The 27,990-nt window shown below is 37.8% G+C and overlaps 1 protein-coding gene across 3 annotated transcripts in view; it reads left to right on the top strand.

The window, feature by feature from the left end:
- The window catches only part of LOC113048374 (NACHT, LRR and PYD domains-containing protein 3-like), a 165,367-nt gene that overhangs the window by 38,074 nt on the left and 99,303 nt on the right, over positions 1-27,990 (top strand). For 2 of the 3 annotated variants that reach the window (XM_026210158.1, XM_026210160.1), the window contains 2 exons: positions 10,327-10,500; positions 13,548-13,721. In XM_026210158.1, the coding sequence (XP_026065943.1) occupies positions 10,327-10,500; positions 13,548-13,721 (348 nt within the window). The remainder of the gene's footprint in view (positions 1-10,326; positions 10,501-13,547; positions 13,722-27,990) is intronic. The other variant, XM_026210159.1, reaches the window with a different exon arrangement.

Genomic DNA, 27,990 nt, shown 5'->3' with positions numbered 1-27,990 from the left:
AAAGACTTTTATTTTATTTTATTATTATTTTTTATTATATATTATTTTTTATTATTATTTATTTTTTGTTAATACTAGCCCATTAGCTGTGCAAATTTTGTTTGTGAGGAGAATAACAGTACATTTTTGTCAGTTATTTTATCTAAACAGATCGATTAATTTCTTCAAGATTTCAAAATCAAATAGCCTACTGATAATGTAGTAGCACTGTAAGATCACATTTGTTTGAATGTATTATTGCGAAAGCAATTTATCTGTTTAAATCATGCTTTAACCCGAAAATAATCAGTAAAAGAAACAGACAAACTCATATAGCCTTTAACATCCCACTCGACTATTGCAGTCATTATAACCTGATCAATAGCTAAATATGTTTAACATGAATTCTTGCTGAATATGCAGTTATATTACGGGCTGTTGGCATGAATTGTACTCGATGGAGGCTCCAGTCAGAATCACACGCTCCGCTCCTCCTTTGCTCGGCGGTGTGTCTCTGTCAGACTCGCAGGGGAGGGTTGAGCCACTCTGAACTACAGCAGTGGTGCGTCGGTGGATGTTAAAAAGAAAACCGATTTTCATTCAAACAAACCGATGTAAATTACAAATTCGAGTTAATTGATAAAATCGATTTATCACCCAGCCCTACTTGCTTTCATATTATTTCATGAAAAAAAATGCAGCTGCATTTAAATGCAGGAGTGTAAAATATGTGCAAGATTTGCACTGCATGTGTGATTGTAGATTTGCAGCTTTTATTCTTATTTATTTTATCTTCATTACAAATCTTGTTTGGTTACATTTTGGATAATTGCATATAAAAAATAATTTTCGTTGTAATGCAAAATGTGAATTAATATTCATATGCAAGTATTTGTGCAAAAATTATTAATTCGCATTAATGACAGGGGGCATTAATATTCAACATTGAACAATCTGTGAATGTTGCATTTCTCTGTCGGAGAGAGCCAGCACTGTGAATTTCATCTTGCAGCAGACAAGAAAACATTTGTTTATTAATAAATAATTCAAATGTCTCATTTTTCACAATTATTAGGCTACTTCTGCATGTACTTAGTGGCAAACATAATGCATGTGCTTGAGCGCGGAATATATTAAGATTTGATTATGTAAATTTAATATAAACCTCTGATTAGTTGAATATAACAAATGGACGACTAGAACTAGAAAAATCTTACGTGGGGACAGACCAGTTTTAACCAAAAAAAACAGTCCTATATAAACGAGTTCAGCAAGTGAAAGCCTCATAAGACACTGTCCATATGAAAGAGCAATTCACACCTTTATCTCGACCCCCTCAAGCCACATATAACTAACCCCTAAAAACCTAACCCCCTCCAGCTGAACAGAATTCGGTCTGTGTTTTGGCTCTGAGGAACGGTGTGTTACTCGGCTGAAACATGCCTGCACTCAGCAGCACTACTCTTTGTATTCATTGTATTCTCGCAGCCCATATTATTATTTTCACAAGACCATAATGATAATAACACATCATCAATTAATAATTAATCATTATTTTACGAAAATCATTGTTATTTGTTATCGTGGATGTTTGCGGAAGGCTTTAAGACCAAGCGGAGTCCTCTGTTCCCGCCTCACAGCGCGCGGGTCTCCGAGGCTTCACTGTTTGCGGTTTGACTTCACTGAATCAGATTGAGGCGAATACAACTTATTGATCATGAGCCCAACATTTAGCAAGCAGGAAAACATTCATTCTACATGAAGGAAGACGTATTTTATTGAGCTAATACTGTTAAATAGAGAGAGAGAACCAGTCTAGGGCTATTCTTAAACTTGGAGCTCATTATATTGAAGTACAAATCCAAACACCAGAAACGTTATGCATTTTATGAATAATGAAATGTTATAAAAAGTATGCATTTTATTTATTCACATGCAGTATGGTTGTTGGTATTTAGCAGTTAAAACCTAGTTTTAAACTTGAATTTATATACTATTAAACTAACTTTAAAATATCAAGGAATTTATAAATTAAAAATGGTAAAATGTCACAGTGCATGTTAAATAGCCTAAATGAACTTGTATTAATAATATAATTAGATTTTTTAAAAATGTATAAAATGGGACAGCAACCTTTATATCAAATATTTTTAAATCGTCCACAGCTGAGCAACGCGAGAGGCGGATCTGCGCCAGAGCGTGTGAAGTGAATGCGATGAACGAAGTCATTTTCAGATGCAATGGAAAAAACAAAACAAAAAAATATCCTAGATTAGGCCCATGCAGGCTCTGCTCTGAAGTATATAATACTTATAATTACTGTTAACCCAGAGTAACACATTATAATGGATTAATCGCCTTTTTTCATTTGCTGCATGTTTTCTTTATTTATTTTTAAACACGCTAAAAAATAAATTAAGTTTGTGAGAGAAAAAAAATATATATTAAACGTGTCTAGGTTAAATTTTAATGTATTAATCACTTATTTTCGTTTGCTGCATGTTTTTTATATATATATATATATATATATATATATTATATAATTCATGTATAAATTGCATTTTATTACATTTAGAAATAATAACGGCTGGCCTAATAATGTTATCATGTACAAACAGGATATATTTAATTCCCTTCAATTTACAACAAATCCTTTAAATGTAACAAATATATCAGAACAAAACAAGAATTAAAAATATAGAATTCTAATGGATAAATATAATTGCAGTATATAATAATATACGCTTAGCTATAAACAAACAAAAAAAATATATAATTTAAAGCTAAGCATAAGGTAAGGTTGGGCTTTCTCATTCTCTCACTCGGGAGAAATCCGTTTCCATATTCGTGATGTTGCCCATTTGAAGCTTAAGTATTATTATAATTTAAAAAAAAATCAATTAAAAAACAGAGTTAATAATAATTATTGCTAAATGCTGGACCGTTCCCATTTCGCTCTGCATATGGAACCTGAAGATTTTTTTTAAACCAAGAATGAACCGAAATGAAAATTAAATTTAAACATTTAGCTTTTTATCCGTATATATATATTTTCACAAGACCATAATGATAATAACAAATCATCAATTAATAATTAATAATTATTTTAATGAAATCATTGTTATTTGTGATCATGGATGTTTGAGGAAGGCTTCAAGACCAAGCGGAATCCTCTGTTCCCGCCTCACAGCGCGCAATATAGGGATGTGTACCAAAACCCGTTATTAAACTGGCCCCGGGGCTAAATTATGAAAGACCGTAATATCTGACACTATCGGTTTGCTTTCGGTACCGGTACCGGTACTGGAAATAATGTATTTTTGGTTAATAATGTTATCCTGCACATCTTATCTCACCAAACATTTCTAATGTGCGATCATATTAAGACGTTCGTCTGTGAGATCTGCGATTTATAAAAATAATAAAACCTATATTTCCCTCAAGACTAGTCATGTTTTTGTGGTTAGTTTAATTTAAACGTGTCTGCTTCTATTTTAGCCAATTTATTTTCAATAAACTAAAACAAAAATTGTTATCAGACTGTAATAAAAAATACGATGAAAAAGTCATGACAACACATTTTTAAGGTTGGCTACTTTAACTTATAGAAATAATTTAAGCAATTTAAAGCGTTTTTATACTAGTTTAAATCTGAATTTTTAATACTATTAAACTGAATTTAAAATCTCATGGAATTTTAAGTTTAAACGGGTGAAAATGCCACAGTGAATATTAAATATAGCCTATATAACAGAAGACCTTGATTGCATGTTACCATGAAACTAACAAAATAATTTGATTTTTTTTAAAATTAACAATTCATGTATAAAATGGTACAGCAACATTTATATCAAACACTTTTACGTCGTCCAATCCACTTAGCTTACCTGTTGGGTTTACCTCTCTCATTCTGGACACATCCAAATGTTTCCAAATTCATGATGTTGCATATTTGCAGCTAAGCTATTATTTATTAGGTAAAATAGGCTTTGTGGTTCACGTGTGTTTCGGTATCGATGGAAAAATATTATATTATATTATAATGAGCAAAAAAATGCCACAGTAGACCGCTGCTCATGCAGTAGTATTTACAATGCACAAACCAGAAGCAACAGAGAAGGGTTGGCCATTCTCAAAACATAAAATATCAGTTTTATTTAAATTTTCGTTTTTGTGTTTCACAGAAAAAATCAGTGTTAAGTTTGGTCTCCTGTCCATTAATGCAGCAGTTTCCAGGGAGATATTTTTTTTTAGTCCATAATTAATGTTTTAAAATGTAGCGAAGTACAATACTTCAAACAAACTATAATTGAGTAAAAGTAAAATTATAGATTTTAAAAAGAAAAATTACTTTAACAAGTAGAAGTATACAAAGAAGCTATTCAGTTACAGCAATAAAAGTAAATGAAATGCATTACTTTCCACCTCTGTGCTTTCAACACATCGCAAAGGTAATACTGATGATGCCCGAGATTGTGTATAATCTTGAGTTTATCCTCATTCACTGATCTTGATTGAAATACAAAGAAGCCTTACACTCCAGTTTTTTTGACCACACAAACAACACTTCAGCTCAGTTTGAATAAAGTGTCCATAGAATGCAGTTCCTTACGGGCGTGCAAAATAAATCTGCTTCTGTCCTGATTGTAAAGCAAAACGTGATTGGTTATAGCGAGAATGTGCTATGATTGGTCAAGGAAGTGTGGTTGTTGTCTGATTGGCTTGAGTAGACAGTGGGTGTAGTCCATACATTTGTGGTTTGATGTGTGTCTTGATGCTAGAAATGTCTCAAAATCCACAAATGTGTTGTGATCCACAAATGCACAACGAGCTATCCACAAATGTGTGCAGCAATCTACAAATGCTCAGCAATCTACAAATACACAGGACGCAATTCACAAATAAATGCCAGGGAAAGTTGTGTTTTTAGAATAAAAAAGTACTTGTGATTATTATTTTTATTTGCAAAACATTTTTTTTTTATTTGTGAATTTAATAAATGCTTGTGAAACTTTAAGATTTGCCCCCATTTTTTATAAGCTGAACTCAAAGATCTAAGACTTTTTCTATGTACACAAAAGGCCTTTTTCACTCAAATATTTTCACAAATCTGTCTAAATCTGTGTTAGTGAGCACTTCTCCTTTGCGGAGATAATCCATCCACCTCACAGGTGTGGCATATCAAGATGCTGATTAAACAGCATGATTATTGCACAGGTGTGCCTTAACCCTCTAAGCGCCAAAGTCGCAAAATTGCGACAAGACGTAATCCTTAATAAAATAGACTGTAGTTCCTTATATGGTGTAATATCTCATTTGTATTCCCTTCCACTAGATGGCAGACATGTAGTACTTTGATTCTAGACCAACATTATGCATTGTTTCTGTTCAAAGTGTTCGAGGAAATACAATAGCAAGTGAGCTCTCATGTTATTGATGCGGAAGCAATTCATTTCATAGCATGAGTGTAAATGGTGAGTTTTATGAGAGAAAATCGCCAGATGGCTAATACAAAGTTGTACCGCGAGGATGTTTTGCAAATGTTGTTCGCCGATTCTGACTCTGAAGGGGAATATTTGCCTTTTGGAAAAAAACGATCGGCCGTCTAATGATCGCTCGTCTCGCGGTACATCTTTGCAGCGCAATGGTGCCGCCAATCGCACGTCTTGCGGTACATCTTTGCAGCGCAATGGTGCCGCCGTGCAAGGCGAGAGTGTTCACGAAGCACAAACAAGCGATCATTTCGACCCTTTGCTCAACGGGTATGTGGATGGCAGAGGTGAACGTGGTCATAGTGTCCATAGGAGAGCTGTTGCTGATCGTGCACGCTCTAATGCGCGGCCGCCAGACAGTACAGGTGCAGTGTGTGTGGAGAAGGTGCGCTCTGCGCTGTGTCATGCAATGAATGAGAGGAACCATACTCTCAAGAACTACGAACTGTGTCACATAGATACCTGATTGGGCAGCTCAGCTGATCAACTGATCAAAAAATAGGCACATGTAATTTACTATGGCACAGTAATATAGCAATAATGTACTACTTTTCTCGTTTTTTTTTTTCTGATCATTTGGAATGAGAATAAAAAGACAAAAAAACAAACAAACAATCAAATACAAAAAAAAAACTTGAAAATAAGTTAAAACATCCATTCAATATCTATTATTTCCTGAATATTACTGATGAACTGATGAAAAAGTAGGCTACTGTTCACATGTGTTTTACTACTATATAGTGTAGTAATATAGTAATAATTTAGTACTTTCTCCTGTTTTATTGTTGGCCTCCTCTTTTCTGATAATTTGGAATGAGGATAAAAAAGACACACACACACAAAAACATGCAAATATGTTCAAACATCAATTCAATATCTAATATTTCCTGAATATTATGAAATTCGAGATAGCCGCCCCTGGTGACGTCATAATATGCAAATTAGATTAGTATATTTACACCCCACATAAACTTTCAAATATGCCAAACATTTTTTTAATTGACAGTAGATCTCTGTCTTTAAGCCCTTTCAAGCCACAAGCTTTTGAAATCTTGATGTCAAAATATTTTTTTTTCCCAAAAAACCCTGCCTTAAGGGTTAAACTGGCCACAATAAACCAGCCACCCAGACAGTTGTGCCAACAATCGGTTTACATAACCAAAGAATTTCTGCACAAACTATCAGAAACCATCTCAGGGAAGCTCATGTGCATGCTCATCATCCTCATCGGGGTCTCGACCTAACTGCAGTTCGTCATCGTAACCAACTTGAATGGGCAAATGCTCACATTCAATGGCGTCTGGCACTTTGGAGAGGTGTTCTCTTCACGGATGAATCCCGCTTTTCACTTTACAGGGCAGATGGAAGACAGTGTGTATGGCATTGTGTGGGTGAGCGGTTTGCTGATGTCAACGTTGTGGATCGAGTGGCCCATGATGGCGGTGGGGTTATGGTATGGGCAGGCATATGTTATGGACAACGAACACAGAACACATTTTATTAATGTTATTTTGATTGCACAGAGATATTGAGATGAGATCCTGAGGCCCATTGTTGTGCCATTTATCCATGACCATCAACCTCATGTTGCAGCTTGATAATGTACGGCCCCATGTTGCAAGGATCTGTACACAATTCCTGGAATCTGAAAACATCCTAGTTCTTGGATGGCCAGCATACTCACCGGACATGTCACCCATTGAGCTTGTTTGGGATGCTCTGGATCGGAGTATGTGACAGTGTGTTCCAATTCCTGCCAATATCCAGCAACTTCGCACAGCCATTGAAGAGGAGTGGACTAACATTCCACAGGGCCACAATCAACAACCTGATAAACTCTATGAAGAACTGGAGCTCCTCCTGGGCCTAACATGGGAAACAGGAGCCCTTCCTGGGCCTAACATGGGAAACGTGGACTTAACTCGAGAACAGGGGCCCGTCATGGGCTTAACTCAGGAACAGGGACCCACCATGGGCTTAACTCAGGAACAGGTCTTAACTCAGTACAGGGGCCCGCCGTGGGCTTAACTCAGGTACAGGGGCCCGCCGTGGGCTTAACTCGGGAACAGGACTTAACTCAGGAACAAGGGCCCGCCATGGGCTTAACTCAGGAACAGGGGCCTGCCATGGGCTTAACTCAGGAACAGGGGCCCACCGTGGGCTTAACTGGAAAACAGGGGTCCACAAAGGCAGAGCAGGTGGCGTGGGAGCCCACCAGAGCGGAGCAGGTGCAGCTGGAGCCCACCAGAGCGGAGCAGGTGCAGCTGGAGCCCACTAGAGCGGAGCAGAGGACCACCACAGCGGAGCAGACGACATAGAAGCCCACCAGGGCGGAGCAGAGGACCCCCACCATGTAGTCGATGAAGCAGGAGAGCAAGTCTGATCAGGTAGGACTGAAACAAAGAACATAAACAGGTTAATGGCGGCCTCTGTAGCCGTGATGAGGTGGTTAGGGAGTTCCCAAACGGCCTCCATAGCCGTGACAGTATAGGACGAGAGTTCTTAATATTTGGCTGAGACGTGACAAGGCTCTGGAGGTGCGGGCGAGACGTGACAAGGCTCTGGGAGTTCAGCTGAGACGTGACAAGCCTCTGGGAGTTCAGTTGAGAAGTGACGAAGCTTTGGAAGTTCAGCTGAGCTGAGACGTGACGAGGCTCTGGAAGTTCAGCTGAGACGTGACGAGGCTATGGAAGTTAAGCTGAGACGTGACGAGGCTCTGGAAGTCGAGATGAGACTTGACGAGGCTCTGGAAGTTCAGCTGAGACGTGACGAGGCTCTGTAAGTTCAGCTGAGATGTGATAAAGCTCTGGTAGTTCAGCAGAGACATGATAAAGCTCTGGTAGATCCGTGGTATTTTGACTGGGTTCAGGAAGATCAACTGTGACTTGACTTAGTTCATGAAGATCAACTATGGCCCGACTTGGTTCATGAAGAACAACTGTGATCTGACTTAACTCACAAAGGTTAATGGTGACTTGACTTGACTCATGAAGATCATTGGTGACTTGACTGTTCATGAAGATCGTTGGTGACTTGACTTTGCTCATGAAGATGGTTGGTGACTTGACTTTGCTCATGAAGATCAACTGTGGCTTGACTTAGTTCATGACGATGAACTGTGGCTTGACTTAACTCATGGAGGTTAATGGTGACTTGACCTAACTCTGGACAGTAAACAGTGACCTAACTAGACTCTGGAAAATCAACAGGGACCTGATCAACAGGGACCTGACTTGACTCTGGAAGACCAACTGGGCTGGCGGCTAGGGGTGCTCCGATCACGATCGGCCGATCGTTAATGCGCATCTCGTCAGTAAAGCCGGTTCTCTAATCAGCGGTTAATTCCATCAGGTGCGTGATTTCACATAGAGCAGCTGTTACTACACAGAGCCGTTGTTAACTGAGAAGATGCTCCAAAAAATGCTGAAAATGAAGTGGATTTGCGCATCTCCTCTATTAACAACGGCTCTGTGTAGTAACAGCTGCTCTATGTGAAATCACGCACCTGATGGAATTAACCGCTGATTAGAGAACCGGCTTTATTAACGAGATGCGCATAACGATCGGCCGATCGTGATCGGAGCACCCCTACTGGCAGCCATCTTGTGCAATGGCACTGGGTTGGCGACCATCTTGTGCAGTGGTGCCGGGCTAGCGGCCATCTTGTGCAGTGGCGCTAGACTGGCAGCCATCTTTTGCAGCCGCGCTGGGCTGGCGACCATCTTATGCAGCAACGCTGGGCTGCCGGCCATCTTGTGCAGTGGCGCTGGGCTGGTGGCCATCTTGTGTAGTGGCTCTGGGATTTCAACACTGTCCTCTGCCTCGCCAACACTGTACGAAGAGCCACACAACAAAAGAGCATATTCTATGATGTCCCTTAGACGTCCATTAAATTCCCCTCCAGGTAACCGTGATTTAATTGATTCACGGAGTCCAAAATGAAATAAGTCCTTAAACAAAGCTTTCATCATTTAGAGGAACTAGACATACTAGCTCACAGAACTGCTGAACATAGACCTCAATAGATTGATCTCCTTGCCAAAGATTTAACAGCTGGTCGACTGGATCCATGGTTAGGCTGGATTGGTGAGAGGCTGACATGAAAACCGGAACTGATACCTCGGTGACGAAGGGATACCAGGCTACTGGATCCTGGTGCGTCAAAGTCTTCTGTAACGATGAAGAGTCAGAGAAGTTCGGATCCAATTGCAGCATTTATTAAACAGAATGGTCAGACAGGCAGAAATCAGGAATGGCGTCATGTGTGTCAGGGATAACCAGAATCGAAACCAGAAACAAGCAGAGAATCAGAGTAGGAATACACAGTATAAAGGTTGAACACGGGAAAACGAAACACAGGGGAAAAATGCTCTGAAATATTGACAGGGCTAAACAAGACTTCGCAATGAGTGCATGTGTGAGAGCAGCTTATATGTGTATGGAAATGAGGTGCAGGTGTGACTGCAATCAGTCCCAGGTATGAGGCCTTGTGGGAAATGGAGTTCACAATGGGTCTTGAGTGAGTCCTGAGTGGAGTGCCCTCTACTGAAGTTCATGGTCACTCCAGCTAACGATCGTGACAAAGGCACACCCGGCTATTAAAAACCTAGGTTTGATGTTTTATGATGAGTTTAATTATTAAAACAAAATGAAAATATTAAGTAAAAGAAGCCTTTTATTTGATAGCTTTACACTCTCAAAGTAATCACTGAATATATCATATATAATATATGGTTATAGCTTTGCATTAACTGCATTACTAGTCAATGGTTTTTGCAAGTTATCTGTGCTCCAGAATATAAACCGTGCCAAATAAAGACATTGTTTTTTATTATTATTTTTGTTTTCTACACAGGTTACAGAGCTGTAATCTCACTGCTCAGTCTTGTGACAGTTTGTCTTCAGCTCTACAGTCGTCAAACTTTTTTCTGAGAGAGCTGGAGCTGAGCAACAATGACCTGGAGGATTCTGGAGTGAAGCTTCTTTCTGATGGACTGAAGAGTCCAAACTGTCATCTGGAGATTCTGAGGTAAATGGTTTACCATAAAATAATACAGATGCCTATTATACAGATTTTTCAACCTGAGATAAATGACCCGGGTGGACTGTGTACATCTGACAATAAGAATGTTTTTTTTTGTTTTTTTTATAAAATTTGTATTGTTTTAACATCGTTTTAACAGGACATATCGAAGACAATCAGCAATTACCCCAGTATGAAAAAAAAAAAAAAAAGATACAAATAATAATAAATAAAAGTGAAAGAAAATAATCAATAATAAAAATTAATATACTGTATATAGGGCACTATATCAGTGGGATAACAAAGATACAGAAAAATAATATATAATGAATAAATAATAAACAAACATACAGAATATACTTCAAAATATACAAAAATATAAGTACTACAGAATTTTTTATATATATATTTAGAAACCTAACCTCTTGTTCCCAGAGTCTCATGTAACACTTTAAGTAAAGGGTGATCTTTAAGAGGAGCCAACCAAGGAACCCCATAAGCCTTCATGGCTGCCCTCAACTGTAAGTAAAAAAAGAGGTAGAGCTCTGAAGGTTAAATTGAATGGAAAGTTCTTCAAAGGAATGAAGGTCTTTATCACCCATTACATCACCCAAGGAGTGAATTCCTTTGTCGAACCACTGTCGACACTGGCCAATCTTTATTTGGCCCTTACCAATTAGTAAACCATCATTATTATAGATAGGAGAGTAAGGATTCCAATTAGTACGGATATTTCAAGCTTTTTCTGCTGCTCTCCAGACCGACAGAGTGTGTGACACTGTAACACCGAAACGGAGCATACACTTTTTTTTAGAGGAACACTGGCAAATAAAACTTCATCTAACTTCAGAGGAAGAACTAGATTTCCTTCTAAGGAATGCCACGAAACATCCATTTTGTCATTATACCAGCTAAGCACGGGACATAATGTAAATAGCCCAGTGATAAAGCTTAAAATTCAGAAGTGCAAATCCACCAGCGAATCTATCTCGTTGCATCGTGGAAAGTTTAAGACATGGACGTTTGCCATTCCATAAAAATTTGGTAATTATGCTCTGTAGCCTATCCAAAAAACGAGAAGAGGGAGGCAAGGGCAGCATAGAACTCACAAAGTTAATTTGAGGGAGTACATTCATTTTGATAATCGAAACGCTTGCGGCGATCTAAGGGAATTTGGAAGTGATGACTAAATATCCAAGTTACTTGTGCAGAGGCACCGGGTGGCCAACTTGTGCAGTGGTGCCGGGCTAGCGGCCATCTTGTGCAGTGGCGCCGGGCTGGCGACCATCTTGTGCAGGGGTGCCGGGCTGGCTGCCATCTTGTGGAGGGCTGAGTCAAGTCAACAACGATCTTCATGAACAAAGTCAAGTCACATTAACCTTTGTGAGTAAAGTCAGATCACAGTTGTTCCACCACAGATCTACCAGAGCTTCATCACAGCTGAACTTCCAGAGCCTCGTCAAGTCTCAGCTGAACTTCCAGAGTCTCGTCACGTCTCAGCTGAACTCCCAGAGCCTCGTCACGTCTCACCTGAACTCCCAGAGCCTCGTCACGTCTCAGCCGAACTCCCAGAGCCTCGTCACGTCTCAGCTGAACTCCCAGAGCCTTGTCACGTCTCAGCTGAACTCCCAGAGCCTCGTCACGTCTCAGCTGAACTCCCAGAGCCTTGTCACGTCTCACCCGCACTTCCAGAGCCTTGTCACGTTTCAGCCGAATTTCCTGGTGGGCTCCAGCTCCACCTGCTCCGCTCTGGTGTGCTCCCACGCAACCTACTCTGCCTTGGTGAACCCCTGTTCCCGAGTTAAGCCCACGGTGGGCCCCTGTTCCTGAGTTAAACCCTGTTCCCGTGTTAAGCCCATGGCAGGCCCCTGTTCCTAAGTTAAGCCCTGTTCCCAAGTTAAACCCAGGGCGGACCCCTGTTCCTGAGTTAAGCCCTGTTCCCAGGTAAAAAGCTCACGGCGGGCCCCTGTTCCCGAGTTAAGCCCACGGTGGGCCCCTGTTCCCGAGTTAAGCCTATGGTGGGCCCCTGTTCCTGAGTTAAGCCCATGGCAGGTCCCTGTTCCTATGTTCAGCAGTTCTGTGAGCTACTATGTCAAGTTCCTCTAAATGACGAAGCTTTGTTTAAGGACTTATTTCATTTTGGACTCAGTAAATTAATTATTTAAGCTTTGTTATTTAGAGGAACTTGACATACTAGCTCAGAACTGCTGAACATAGACCTCAATAGATTGATCTCCTTGCCGAAGATTTAACAGCTGGTTTACTGGATTCCTGGTTTAGGCTGGATTGGTGAGAGGCTGACATGAAAGCCAGAACTGATACCTCGGTGACGAAGGGATACCAGGCTGCTGGATCCTGGTGCGTCAAAGTCTTCTGTAACGATGAAGAGTCAGAGAAGTTCGGATCCAATTGCAGAATTTATTAAACAGAATGGTCAGACGCAGAAATCAGGAATGATGTCAGGTGTGTCAGGGATAACCAGAATCGAAACCAGAAACAAGCAGAGATCGGGGCAGGCAGCAGTGAATCAGAGTCGGAATACACAGTCCAAAGGTTGAACATGGGAATAACAAAACACAAGGAAAACCGCTCTGAAATGTTAGACAGGGCTAAACAAGACTTCGCAATGAGTGCATGTGTGAGAGCAGCTTATATGTGTATGGAAATGAGGTGCAGGTGTGACTGCAATCAGTCCCAGGTATGAGGCCTTGTGGGAAATGGAGTTCATGATGGGTCTTGAGTGAGTTCTCAGTGGAGTGGAGTTCATGGGCACTTCAGCTAACGATCGTGACAAAGGCACCTAGGTTTGATGTTTTATGATGAGTTTAATTATTAAAACAAAATGAAAATATTAAGTAAAAGAAGCCTTTTATTTTATAGCTTTACACTCTCAAAGTAATCACTGAATATATCATATATAATATATGGTAATAGTTTTGCATTAACTGCGTTATTAGTCAATGGTTTTTGCAAGTTATCTGTGCTCCAGAATATAAACCGTACCAAATAAAGACATTATTTGTTTTGTTTTATTATTTTTGTTTTCTACACAGGTTACAGAGCTGTAATCTCACTGCTCAGACTTGTGAGAGTTTGTCTTCAGCTCTACAGTCGTCAAACTCCTTTCTGAGAGAGCTGGAGCTGAGTAACAATGACTTGGAGGATTCTGGAGTGAAGCTTCTTTCTGATGGACTGAAGAGTCAAAACTGTCAGCTGGAGATTCTGAGGTAAATGGTATACCATAAAATAATAATTAATAATTAAGATAATAAACATTAAAAATAAATATATATAGGGCACTATATCAGTGGGATAACAAAGATACAGAAAATTTATATATAATGAATAAATAATAAACAAACATACAGAATATACTTCAAAATATACACAAATATATATAAGTATTACAGATTATTAGAATTGTTAGAAAATATATTTAAAAAAAGAGTAGAATAGAGCTGAAAGAAATCTATGACAGTTGGAATATATGATTAATAATAAGGAAAAAAATAAATTATCCATATGAACAAGAACAATAAAAATGTAATAAAATTAACATAAAACCAGAGTGGGGGGTAAGTCAACTCAGTAAAGCCTTGAGTTTTTCCAATGTTTGGGCCCAGAGTCTAGTGGTGTCCTCTCTTGCGCCATGAATGCGTGCAGTGGACAATTCGAGATACACCACATCTATAAATGTGAGAACCCAATACTGCTTATTAAGAGAATGTGGAGGTTTTCATCTCGTTGCTACTATTTTCTTAGTGGCTGTCAAACCAGCTAAAAACACTTGTTTCTGAGTTTTGTTAAGTTGGAAATCAGAAAGATCACCTAAAATAAAAACAGATGGGGACAAAGGGGCCGAAACATTCAATAAAGTGGACAAATTTTCTTTAACCATATTCCAAAAGTAAGGAACCCCAGGGCATTCCCAAATCATGTGGAAAAAAAATACCAATTTCCCCTGTATGGCACAGCATGCAATTAGGATCAGGTTTAAGCTTCATACTATAGAGTTTATGTGGAGTCACATAAGTCCTATGAATAAAATTAAAATGGATTTGTTGATGATCCGGTTTCCTTGAGGCATGCATTACCATCACCCAAACACCCAAATTCCTTTTGGCAAACACCCATCATTGAACAAACATAACCGTTGCATGGATCATATTACCAGTAAAACAAAAAGCCAAAAGAGTTCACAAATTACTGTCCATAAAGGCTTTGGTGTCTTTCGGGTCTCTGAAAGTTTTCTGCTTGCCGTTTGCTTTGAAGACCAACACGGCTGGGGAAGTTCATTTGGAAAGCGGAAAGCCTTTCTTAATATGCTCAGTGCAGATCGGATTGAAGGCTTTCCTCACGGCACGAACTGTAAGCAAAATATCAGGAGCGATACAGAGAGGTTGATCCTCATATTGAAGCTGGCCTTTGCGTTTAGCAGTGGTCAGACTTTTGAGAAAGATGGGTGAAGGTAGATAAAGAACAGCAGGAGTGTGGAACGCGAAAGTTGACAACGCGACTGATCAGTCCGCTGCCATTACCGGAAGCCTCTGACAATAAGAATGTTGAAATATTGCGATGTAAAATTTTCAAATACATTTATTTCATGCATGAACAGTGTTGGGAGTAACGCTTTACAAAAGTCATGCATTACAGTAAAACATTACTTTTTGCTATATTGCAATAGTGTTAAATTTTCAGTAATATTTTACTAGGTACAGTAGGTGGACAACCTAAATGGGGATTACCGCTGCGGCGGTAATTGTAATTCAGTTGCGTGTTAAAATCATTTACGAAACTACCACAAGGTGGTGCAAAGGGACGAATTGTGGAATGAATGTAATTGTAAAATGAGATAAAAGGAGGAAGTAAAACTAAAATAACATAATGATATAACATTGTAACATCTTTTAAAAATATTAAAACATTTACAGTGAGTTAATTTCAAAACTTAGGATAGCCTTAGGCTACAGGCCTCTCCGTGTTTGAGATAGCAGTATTGATATATGTAAAAGTGTACATTTTGAGGTTGAAATCGGCTTGTTTTTTTTGGAGATTCTAGCACGCAGTAGGGGCGTGTAATTGTCTGTGTGTATTTCCATACTGGATAAGCCGGCTTTTGTTTCTTTTGTTATTGCCCCCGCCCTCCGAGGGAAGCGTGGTTACTTATTATGCAGCGCTCTGGCCGGCTCTAGCTCATATCAAAATTCAATGAAGATGTACGCCGCAAAGATGATTGCAGACGAGCTGAACCGTGGCCGTTACACCAAAAATGTTTTGAAGTACTTCTTCGACAAGCCGGATGCTTATGAACAAGCGCTCACTGATTCTGAAGACGATCTGAGCAACGATGAAAGCGGCATAATAAGACTGTATAATATCCCTAATCTACAACTGAGCGAAGATGACGACGAGGAAGAATGTATTAGACTGGCGTCAGACGAGTTGGACCGTAAGATATCAGAGGCTATATAGATAGTAACATTTGATGGGGATAAAGACAGAGAAATAGGGAAAATCCATAACTTTGACTGTAAATGCTAAACAAGGAGAAAATAGAACTCTCTGCATTGGAGACAGTCCTGTAGCCAGAAGCTTTCTCCAGACATTATGTACAACATATGGCTGGATTCTTTAGCTGCGGAAAAAGAGTGGCAGGACATGCAAATTATTGGACATTTAGAGGCAAACAGACGCACAGTGCAAACTTCGGAGATGGTTACATCCACAAAGAAGACCCCGACAAATAGAAAGTGTGCCCGAACGACTTATTTCATTGGAGGCATCGAGATCTGCAAGAATACTTTTCTGTTTCTTATGGGGTGAGTTTCCATAAACATCAAAGTTTGTCGTTTTGTGTTCATTCTAAGAACACGTACACGTTATCTCATGTTTAGTCCATGTTTAGACCTTCCCATATCTACCTATTGTTATTAGCTAGCTCATAGCTCATCGGTTATCACAGAATCCTGTTCAAAAAGTCCTAATGCTACACAATGAAATCAATTCACCAAGTTTTATGTAGAAAACCAGCAAATAACAAATAAAATTAGCATCAATATGTACTTTTTGTTTACATAAACATTAAAATAATAACATTTAAAATGATGGCCAGATTTTAAAGGAGTGTCTTGCAACATTATCTACACTGCACAAGTTCAAATAGAGTTTTGACAAAAAAGGTTTTATAAAAAAAAAGATAAAACTCACATATTTCTCACATATTTCCTCTAAATCATTTTTATAAAAGTCAAAAAAGATAAATTACTGACATTTACAATGCACATTCTCCTTTATTATTAATAGTATGCGGTCCGATTTTTCCCGTTGTGTCTGTCGTTGCTATGCAACCATGCAGCTTTACAGGGGGAGCTTTACAGGGGGTATGGCTTATCTAAATGAGATGTAAATGAGCCCTATTGTCACTCCCAGCAGGTGCGAACAGGTGAGAACTGTACAATGTTAAGAGTCAATTTTTCACCCTTTTGAGCTTTTTTGAGTGCCTACCTTCAAATGGCCACAACTTCTCGAAATATTATCAGATTTCCATGTGTTACACATCGTTGGAAACCTTGGAGACTACACTGTCAGAATCTGTGAATAACTCAAAATGCCCCAGAACCGACTTGTGTCCCTACTTTCCGTGATTGGTCACATATACATATATATATATATATATATATATATATATATATATATATACGGATAAAATTCTCAATGTTTTCAATTCATTTTCATTTCGGTTCATTCTTGGTTTAAAAAAAAATCTTCAGGTTCCATATGCAGAGTGAAATGAGAACGGTTTAGCATTTAGCAATAATTATTATTAACTCTGTTATTATTCTTGATTTTTTCAAACTGCTAACATTTTGCATTTTTGAATTATGCCTTTTGTGTGACCAAAATTTGAGTATTTTCTGTTTCAGCTGTTTGATCATGCTGGTGTCTCATGCACATATTCACTGGAAACAGCAGTCTTTCACCAGACATTCAGCGTTAGCAGCGGTCAACTTACTCCACATATTGTTAATTAAGATTTTTTTCCATCGATACTGAAACACGCGTGAAATACAAAGCCTATTTTACTTAATGAATAATAGTTAAGCTTCAAATGGGCAACATCACGAATATGGAAACGGATTTCTCCCGACTGAGAGAATGAGAAAGCCCAACCTTACCTTATGCTTAGCTTTAAATTATTATTATGTTTTGTTTGTTTATAGCTAAGCCAATAATATTATATACTGCAATTATATTTATCCATTAGAATTATATATTTTTAATTCTTGTTTTGTTCTGATATATTTGTAAAATGTGTTGTAAAGTGAAGGGAACTAAATATATCCTGTTGGTACATGATAACATTATTAGGCCAGCCATTATTATTTCTAAATGTAATAAAATGCAACTTATACATGAATTATATAATATCAAAAATAACAAATAAAAACATGCAGCAAATGAAAATAGGTGATTAATACATTTAAATGCAACCTATACACGACTCATATATTTTTTTCTCTCACAAACTTAATTTATTTTTTAGCGTGTTTAAGAAAATAAATAAAGAAAACATGCAGCAAATGAAAATAGGCGATTAATCCATTAAAATGTGTTACTCTGGGTTAATAGTAATTAAAATTATTATATATTTCAGAGCAGAGCCTGCATGGGCCTAATCTAGGCTATACAGGGTTTTTTTTCATTGCATCTGAAAATGATTTTTGTGCAGCATATTCACTTCACGCGATCTGGCGCAGATCCGCCTCCGCGATGCTCAGATTAAAAATGATTTAAAAATGTTTGATATAAAGGTTACTGTCCCATTTTATACAGGAATTGTTCATTTAAAAAAATCTAATTATATTGTTAGTTCTAATTATATTGTTAACACAAGTTCATTTAGGCTATTTAACATGCACTTTGACATTTTATTCTTTTAAATAACTTCTTGAGATTTTAAAGTTACTTTAATAGTATTGAAATTCAAGTTTAAAAATAGGCTTTAACTGCTTAAATTATTTCTATATGAATTTGTAAAATGTTATCATGTTTATTCTTGTAGAAAATAAGTGTTTATTCTTTAAGAAAATAAGGGGGAAAATAAGAGACGATCCAAATATTTGTTTTGCTTCACCTATTAATGTAGGCTACAATTATTCAAAAATAAATAAATAAATAAATAATAATAAAATGTCATTAAAAAATACCATCGGCCTGGGTAAATTTGACCATTATAGAATTGTGACTTTAAAGGTTAGTGATTTAGGAGGTGAAAATACTGTAAAATTACAAATGGCATGGATTTTAGAGCATAACAACTGAAGGTTTATGAAACGTTAGCCAATAAAGCATTTTTTTTTTTTACTAATTGAACTAAAAGTTGTGAACTAAAATATTATTTCAACCATACAGCATGTGAATAAATAAAATGCATACTTCTCATAACATTTCATTATTTATAAAATGCATAATGTTTCTGGTGTTTGGATTTGTACTTATATAATAATATATAACAATATAATTAGCTCCAAGTTTAAGAATAGCCCTAGACTAGTTTCTCTCTCTCTCTCTATTTAACTCTCTGTTTAACTCTCTATTTAACAGCATTAGCTCAATGAAATACGTCTTCCTTCAGTTAGAATTTATGTTTTCCTGCCTTGCTAAGTGTTGGTTTCATGATCAATAAAGTGTATTCGCCTCAATCTGATTCAGTAAATTCAAACTGCAAACGGTGAAGCTGCGTCAGTTAGTGGAGTCCCGCGTGCTGTGAGGGGGGAGCAGCTGACACAGGATTCCGCTTGGTCTTAAAGCCTTCCACAAACACCCACGACCACATATAACAATGATTTTCGTAAAATAATGATTAATTATTAATTGATCATTTGTTATTATCATTATTGTCTTGTGAAAATAATAATATGGGCTGTGAGAAAATAATGAATACAAAGAGTAGTGCTGCTGAGTACAGGCATGTTTCAGCCCAATAACACACCATTCCTCAGAGCCAAAAAACAGACTGTTCAGCTGGAGGGGGTTGAGTTTTTTGGGGGGTAGTTATATATGGCTTGTGGGGGTCGAGATAAAGGTGTGAGTCTCTTGCTGTTTCACATGAACATTGTCTTATGAAGCTTTCAAACTTGCTGAACAGGTTTTTATAGGACTGTTGTTTTGGTTATAGACTAAAAAAATGGTCTGCCCCCACGCAAGATTTTTCTAGTTCTAGTCGTTCATTTGTTATATTCAAACCGCATCCGACCCGTTTTCCGACAGCAGCACTAATTAAAATCCACACCCGACCCGACCCGCTTAAAATAAAACAGACACCCGACCCGCACCCGTAATCAAATCAGTTAAGCCCATCACATTAGACACACTGCTTTCGAATTTTATTGCCAGGTCATACAGAAGTTATTTATGGAAAACTCTTTTTAAAAGATATTCGTTTTTTATACATTTTATCTTAATTTTGATCAATGTTTTATCAATTAATTGCCCGTATTTAATAAATAAGAAGCAAATATATAGCAGACAATGTAATAACCTTAGTGTAATTGACAGAATTACTAAAAAATATTTTGCTACCTAAAAGTTAACCCCTTTGCGTGCAAACATCGCTGACGGCCCCAGTTTATTATTGTTTCACTTTCACAGCACATTAAACATCACTGTCTTACTTCATCTGGACAAACTGTGCATCAATGGAAAGTTTAAAGACTCAAGCTTCGATATTTGACCAATATTTTGATAAAACATTGTTGCAGTGACAGATATTTAGTGATTTATGTCAGGAGTGCAAAATAATAAATCCGTATTATGCCACATTTTGAATAGAAATTCACAACTCACTCATATTCAGTCACGTCAAGAGCGGTTTATTTGTGTTCACATAGACTCACTGAACAGCGTCAATAAGGATTTACAGACCAAAGATGCATATCTGCGGAGATATATGGATATATTTACTGATGTTTACTTCATATTTCTTCAGACAGAATCGTCATTTCTATTCATTTTCCACGGATTTACGCGATCAGATGATAAACAGCCTCTCCCAGCGATCTCTGTGTGCGTGCAGTAGTCACAGCTCGTGCGGTGTGTGACTCAGACTCTGATTGGGTCTTTCAAACGTCAATCTTAGAGTTTCATATCTGGACACCGCCCCATCGTGTCACATGCTTCCTGCACACTTCCTGGTAGTTATCTGGCCAAAACAACACTGAAACACCTCTGTACACACAAAATATCCGAATAATAAACCCGCGATTACGATAGTAAAGCTTGGTATGAGAATTTCTTGAGATCTGGGGCGTTTTTATAAAAAAAAAATCGAAAATGTACATCGGAAATGCTAACTTGTGCAGCGATGAAAAAGGCTACAAATAACATATTTTTACAACAGTAAACGACCAAATTCCACCCCTGATCGCTAAAGGAAGTTATTATAAACACTCGATCGGGGTTTAAAGTGAGTTTTGAGTAAAAGTGTACTAATAATTTCATAAATTGTCAGATGTAGCTTGATGCTAACGTTAGCACCAATGCTACTAATAGCAGGTGCTTTTCTTCTTCATAATGCATTTTTGTCTCAATAATTCACGTAAGGTCGTAAGAAAATGTTTTGTTGTATTTTTATAGTAAGACTTTTGATAAATAAGGGCTAAATGCAAAGAGAGACTGAAGTGAGATCGCTGCTTTGTTGCTTTGTAAAGCCTGAAAAACCACAATCAAGGCTAATAAAGGTGGAATAAAAACAAAAGAATAATGATAAAAGAATAATGCGGATAATGTGTCATACTTGGCGGAGGTGTGAAAGAACCGTTTGGTGAGAACAATACAATCATGATTCGGGCAGTTTTCAACAGTGAAACATACACAAAGAGCACAGGAAAGTTTACATGTGAGATCTTACAGAGATGACAAGGGCCATAAATCAATCTGATTAGCCTTCTCTAAAAACACACATGACATGGCCTTAGAAAATATTTCATAAAATTCACAGTTTTACAGATTCGATTATGAAATTTTTTATGAAGTCTTGGAAGACTTGTGGCCTTAGCTACACTGTGTTTTCAAACTCATTTCCTACATCAACATTTTTTTAAATACATTTAAAACATATGTTTTTAATATTTTTATTTTTGTTTTATGTTTGAGCTTATATATCTCTATTATCATAACAGTCTGAGTGATTCTGATTCCTGAACAGTAAACTTTAAAGTGTCAGCTTTGTGAACAAAGGTTTATTATGTATCTAGTCAGAAAGAATCATGAGCAGAAACCTTTTTATTTTGGGTATGTAATTTCGGTCTCCATGCCAAAAAAGGGGGGTTACTAGTAAGGGGTTAAATATTTTTTGTGTCACGCTTGCATGCATTTCCCTCTTATTAAATATAAAACGCATGTGGACTGATATTTTTCCAATGTCTGGACTCCTTTATTAATGGAGTATGTAAACAGACGTTTCAATATATTGGTATTAAATGCATTTTCTGAGAATTTATATTTCACATTTTTACTGCAAATGTCGAAATACGTGCTCTTTGGTCCATCAGTGCTTGAGTCACTTATACCCATTAGAATAAAAAATCTCATAATAAAATACAAAATTGACTGATTTATGAATGTATATGCATAGTTCTCATCAGTCGGAAATACAGATAAACGCTTTCATTTGTTGTATTTTTGATCCTGAAAGAAAACAGAACAACAAAAGAGCGAATCATATAACGATTCTGTATAAAAATATAAATATATATATATTAGTGGTGGGCCGTTAACGGTGTTAACGTGCTGCGTTAAGGTGAGACTCTTATCGGGCGATAAAAAAAATATCGCCGTTAATTTATTCTCAAAGTTGGGTTGGGAGCTGGGTCTATACTAAGCAAGCTATGATGACTTTCACCTTGATATTTTATATAACCGACTGGCTGAGGCCAGCCTAAAAAGATGCTCAGGACAGTTGATGGGCCACGTGTGCATCGTCACAAAAGCTTATCTTTTTCAAGTGTTTTTAAACCTTACCGCTTGTCGATTTAAACATTAAAGCATCCAAACACAAGACGCAGAAAAGCTGAACAGAGAAGCTGGTTACTCGCGCACTGTGTTCGGTGCGGAGAGAGAGAGAGAGAGGGCCGCGTATCATGGACAGCGACACTGAATCGAGCTCTCTTCTGCAAAGTTCTCCTCGAAGTCCCTCATGCACCTGAACGAACAAATACAAATCGCAGTTTGAACAAACAAAAAGATGTGAAATAGCCCAATTCAGTAATTCAGGAGTTCTGATGTTCAGGGCTCACCCCGAGAAAGGCGTGTCAAAACACTTGAACATCGAATTTGCTTATTTTTGCTCTTGTGCCGACAAATACATACAACATTTGTCAAAACACCTTGGAAATTATGCTTGAAAAAAACTGTCAGTTATTTCTTAAGTGAAAGTAAACAGTTAAGGAAGAAATGGGATGTGTTCATCGTCTCTTAAAGTGACCGCGCCTAATTTAGCTACTGGCTGAATTTCATGTTAATCCAAGAAAATGAAAATCACTCACTACTCTTGACTGAATTACTTTGTAGTTTTAACAGTCAAACCAAAACTTATTCAGACACCAGATATAATTTTTGATATATATAGTAAAACTGCTATATATATGCCTCTTTTCTAATGCACCACCTTGATAAACCCTTTCTCAAAGTTTGTCAATTTTATTTGGGTAACACACATATTCTGAATGCCTTCGGCAGAATTCGAATGAGCCATTTTAATCTAGATTAATTTCAAGATCACAGTGAGATTAATCTAGATTAAAAAAATTAATCTATGCCCACCACTAATTTATATATATATATATATATATATATATATATATATATATATATATATAAACGGAAAACAAAAACAAAGTAAAAAAAAAAAAAACAACTGGCTGATCTTTTACGTCTGTTAGCTAATGACTCATGCAGCCGTTCGCGCGGTTGTGATTTTTTTAAAAAGTGGAACATAGGCCTATTTTTACGTTTGCACGTAACTGTTTTGAACCCGTGTTTAGACCCGTGTTTCCCCTATGTCCGACCCGACCCGCACCCGACACAGTTGGATATTTTTCACCTGTTTCAGCCAAATTTACCCGCGGGTACCCGAACCTGTGTAGGACTCTACTATGCATTACAGCATAGTTTTTTTTTTACATGCAATTATCCAAAATAAAACCAAACAAGATTTGTAATGAAGATAAAACAAATAAGAATAAATGCTGCACATCCACCATCAGTGCAGTGCAAATCTTGCACATATTTTACACTCCTGCATTTAAATGCAGCTGCATTTTTTTTAATTAAATTATATGAAAGCAAGTAGGGCTGGGTGATAAATCGATTTTATCGACTAACTCGAATTTGTAATTTACATCGGTTTGTTTGAATGAAAATCTTTTTTCTTTTTACATCCACCGACGCACCACTGCTGTAGTTCAGAGTGGCTCAACCCTCCCCCGCGAGTCTGACAGAGACACGCTGCTGAGCAGAGTATAAGCGAAGCAGTGTGATTCTGACTGAAGCGAGGGGCAGATCTTTTTTAAGATTCTGAGCGCCGTGGTTTTCACTCGCTTCAAGAGCCTCCATCATGAGTACGATTCATGCCAACAGCCCGTAATATAACTGCATATTCAGCAAGAATTCATCAATCACCTCAATCAATCACCTTTATTTATATAGTGCTTTAAACAAAATACATTGCGCCAAAGCACTGAACAACATTCATTTGGAAAACAGTGTCTCGATAATGCAAAATGATAGTTAAAGGCAGTTCATCATTGAATTTAGTTATGTCATCTCTGTTCAGTTGAAATAGTGTCCGTTTTAATTTGCAATCAAGTCAATGATATCGCTGTAGATGAAGTGACCCCAACTAAGCAAGCCAGAGGCGACAGCGACAAGGAACCGAAACTCCATCGGTGACAGAATGGAGAAAAAAACCTTGGGAGAAACCAGGCTCAGTTGGGGGGCCAGTTCTCCTCTGACCAGACGAAACCAGTAGTTCAATTCCAGGCTGCAGCAAAGTCAGATTGTGCAGAAGAATCATCTGTTTCCTGTGGTCTTGTCCTGGTGGTCCTCTGAGACAAGGTCTTTACAGGGGATCTGTATCTGGGGCTCTAGTTGTCCTGGTCTCCGCTGTCTTTCAGGGCAGTAGAGGTCCTTTCTAGGTGCTGATCCACCATCTGGTCTGGATACGTACTGGATCCGGGTGACTGCAGTGACCCTCTGATCTGGACACAGACTGGATCTGGTGGCCACGGTGACCTCGGAACAAGAGAGAAACAGACAAATATTAGCGTAGATGCCATTCTTCTAATGATGTAGAAAGTACGGTGTTATGTGAAGTGTTCCGTTTCCAGTTTACCTAATTAATGCAGCCTAAAAATCCTTTAACGGATTTGGATATTAAAAGCATATTAGTATGTTATGTGTATGCCAGGTTAAAGAGATGGGTCTTTAATCTAGATTTAAACTGCAAGAGTGTGTCTGCCTCCCGAACAATGTTAGGTAGGTTATTCCAGAGTTTAGGCGCCAAATAGGAAAAGGATCTGCCGCCCGCAGTTGATTTTGATATTCTAGGTATTATCAAATTGCCTGAGTTTTGAGAACGTAGCGGACGTTGAGGAGTATAATGTAAAAGGAGCTCATTCAAATACTGAGGTGCTAAACCATTCAGGGCTTTATAAGTAATAAGCAATATTTTAAAATCTATACGATGTTTGATAGGGAGCCAGTGCAGTGTGGACAGGACCGGGCTAATATGGTCATACTTCCTGGTTCTAGTAAGAACTCTTGCTGCTGCATTTTGGACTAGCTGTAGTTTGTTTACCAAGCGTGCAGAACAACCACCCAATAAAGCATTACAATAGTCTAACCTTGAAGTCATAAATGCATGGATTAACATTTCTGCATTTGACATTGAGAGCATAGGCCGTAATTTAGATATATTTTTGAGATGGAAAAATGCAGTTTTACAAATGCTAGAAACGTGGCTTTCTAAGGAAAGATTGCGATCAAGTAGCACACCTAGGTTCCTAACTGATGACGAAGAATTGACAGAGCAACCATCAAGTCTTAGACAGTGTTCTAGGTTATTACAAGTAGAGTTTTTAGGCCCTATGATTAACACCTCTGTTTTTTCTGAATTTAGCAGTAAGAAATTACTCGTCATCCAATTTTTTATATCGACTATGCATTCCATTAGTTTTTCAAATTGGTGTGTTTCACCGGGCTGCGAGGAAATATAGAGCTGCGTATCATCAGCATAACAGTGAAAGCTAACACCATGTTTCCTGATGATATCTCCCAAGGGTAACATATAAAGCGTGAAGAGTAGCGGCCCTAGAACTGAGCCTTGAGGTACTCCATACTGCACTTGTGATCGATATGATACATCTTCATTCACTGCTACGAACTGATGGCGGTCATATAAGTACGATTTAAACCATGCTAATGCACTTCCACTGATGCCAACAAAGTGTTCAAGTCTATGCAAAAGAATGTTGTGGTCAATTGTGTCAAACGCAGCACTAAGATCCAATAACACTAATAGAGAGATACACCCACGATCAGATGATAAGAGCAGATCATTTGTAACTCTAAGGAGAGCAGTTTCAGTACTATGATACGGTCTAAATCCTGACTGGAAATCCTCACATATACCATTTTTCTCTAAGAAGGAATATAATTGTGAGGATACCACCTTTTCTAGTATCTTGGACAGAAAAGGGAGATTCGAGATTGGTCTATAATTAACTAGTTCTCTGGGGTCAAGTTGTGGCTTTTTTATGAGAGGCTTAATAACAGCCAGTTTGAAGGTTTTGGGGACATATCCTAATGACAATGAGGAATTAATAATAGTCAGAAGAGGATCTATGACTTCTGGAAGCACCTCTTTTAGGAGCTTAGATGGTATAGGGTCTAACATACATGTTGTTGGTTTAGATGATTTAACAAGTTTATACAATTCTTCCTCTCCTATAGTAGAGAATGAGTGGAACTGTTCCTCAGGGGGTCTATAGTGCACTGTCTGATGCGAAACTGTAGCTGACGGCTGAATGGTTGCAATTTTATCTCTAATAGTATCGATTTTAGAAGTAAAGTAGTTCATAAAGTCATTACTGCTGTGGTGTTGGGAAATGTCAACACTTGTTGAGGCTTTATTTTTCGTTAATTTAGCCACTGTATTGAATAAATACCTGGGGTTATGTTTGTTTTCTTCTAAAAGAGAAGAAAAGTAATCAGATCTAGCAGTTTTTAATGCTTTTCTGTAGGATATGCTACTTTCCCGCCAAGCAATACGAAATACCTCTAGTTTTGTTTTCCTCCAGCTGCGCTCCATTTTTCGGGCTGCTCTCTTTAGGGTGCGAGTATGCTCATTATACCATGGTGTCAAACTGTTTTCCTTAACCTTTCTTAAGCATAAAGGAGCAACTGTATTTAAAGTGCTAGAAAAGAGAGAGTCCATAGTTTCTGTTACATCATCAAGTTGTTCTGAGGTTTTGGATATGCTAAGGAATTCGGATACATCAGGAAGATAACTTAAAAAGCAGTCTTTTGTGGTAGAAGTGATGGTTCTTCGATACTTGTAACAAGAAGTAGAATTTACAATTTTGGCTATATGAAGTTTACACAGAACTAAATAATGATCTGAGATATCATCACTTGGCTGCATAATTTCAACACTATCAACATCAATTCCATGTGACAGTATTAAATCTCGAGTATGATTTCGACAATGAGTAGGTCCTGAAACGTGTTGTCTAACACCAATAGAGTTCAGAATGTCTATAAATGCTGATCCCAATGCATCTTTTTCATTATCGACATGGATATTAAAATCACCAACTATTAAGACTTTATCTGCAGCCAGAACTAACTCGGATGTAAAATCACCAAACTCTTTAATAAAGTCTGTATGGTGCCCTGGTGGCCTGTATACAGTAGCCAGTACAAACATAACAGGGGATTTATCATTAACATTGGTTTCTCTGGATAATGTTATATGATGCACCATTACTTCAAACGAGTTATACTTGAAGCCTGCCCTCTGAGAAATCCTGAAAACGTTATTATAAATTGAAGCAACTCCTCCCCCTTTGCCTTTTAGACGCGGCTCGTGTTTATAACAATAATCTTGGGGGGTGGACTCATTTAAAATAATGTAATCATCAGGTTTTAGCCAAGTTTCTGTCAAACAGAGCACATCTATATTATGATCAGTTATCATATTATTTACAAAAAGTGTTTTCGTAGAAATGGATCTGATATTCAATAAGCCAATCTTTATCATTTGTTTATCCATATTGCATTTGTTTTTTATTTGTTGAACCTCAATTAAATTGTTAACCTTAACTTGGTTTGGACGTTTTTTGTATTTTCTAGTTCGGGGAACAGACACAGTCTCTATAGTGTGATATCTAGGTGAAAGAGTCTCTATGTGCTGAGAATTAACTGACCTCTGTGACG

The sequence above is a fragment of the Carassius auratus genome, chromosome 29 (genome assembly GCF_003368295.1).
Source record: "Carassius auratus strain Wakin chromosome 29, ASM336829v1, whole genome shotgun sequence".
NCBI lineage: Eukaryota > Metazoa > Chordata > Actinopteri > Cypriniformes > Cyprinidae > Carassius > Carassius auratus.
Note: the sequence above shows the minus strand (reverse complement) of the source record. Positions and strands in the feature narration are given on the sequence as shown.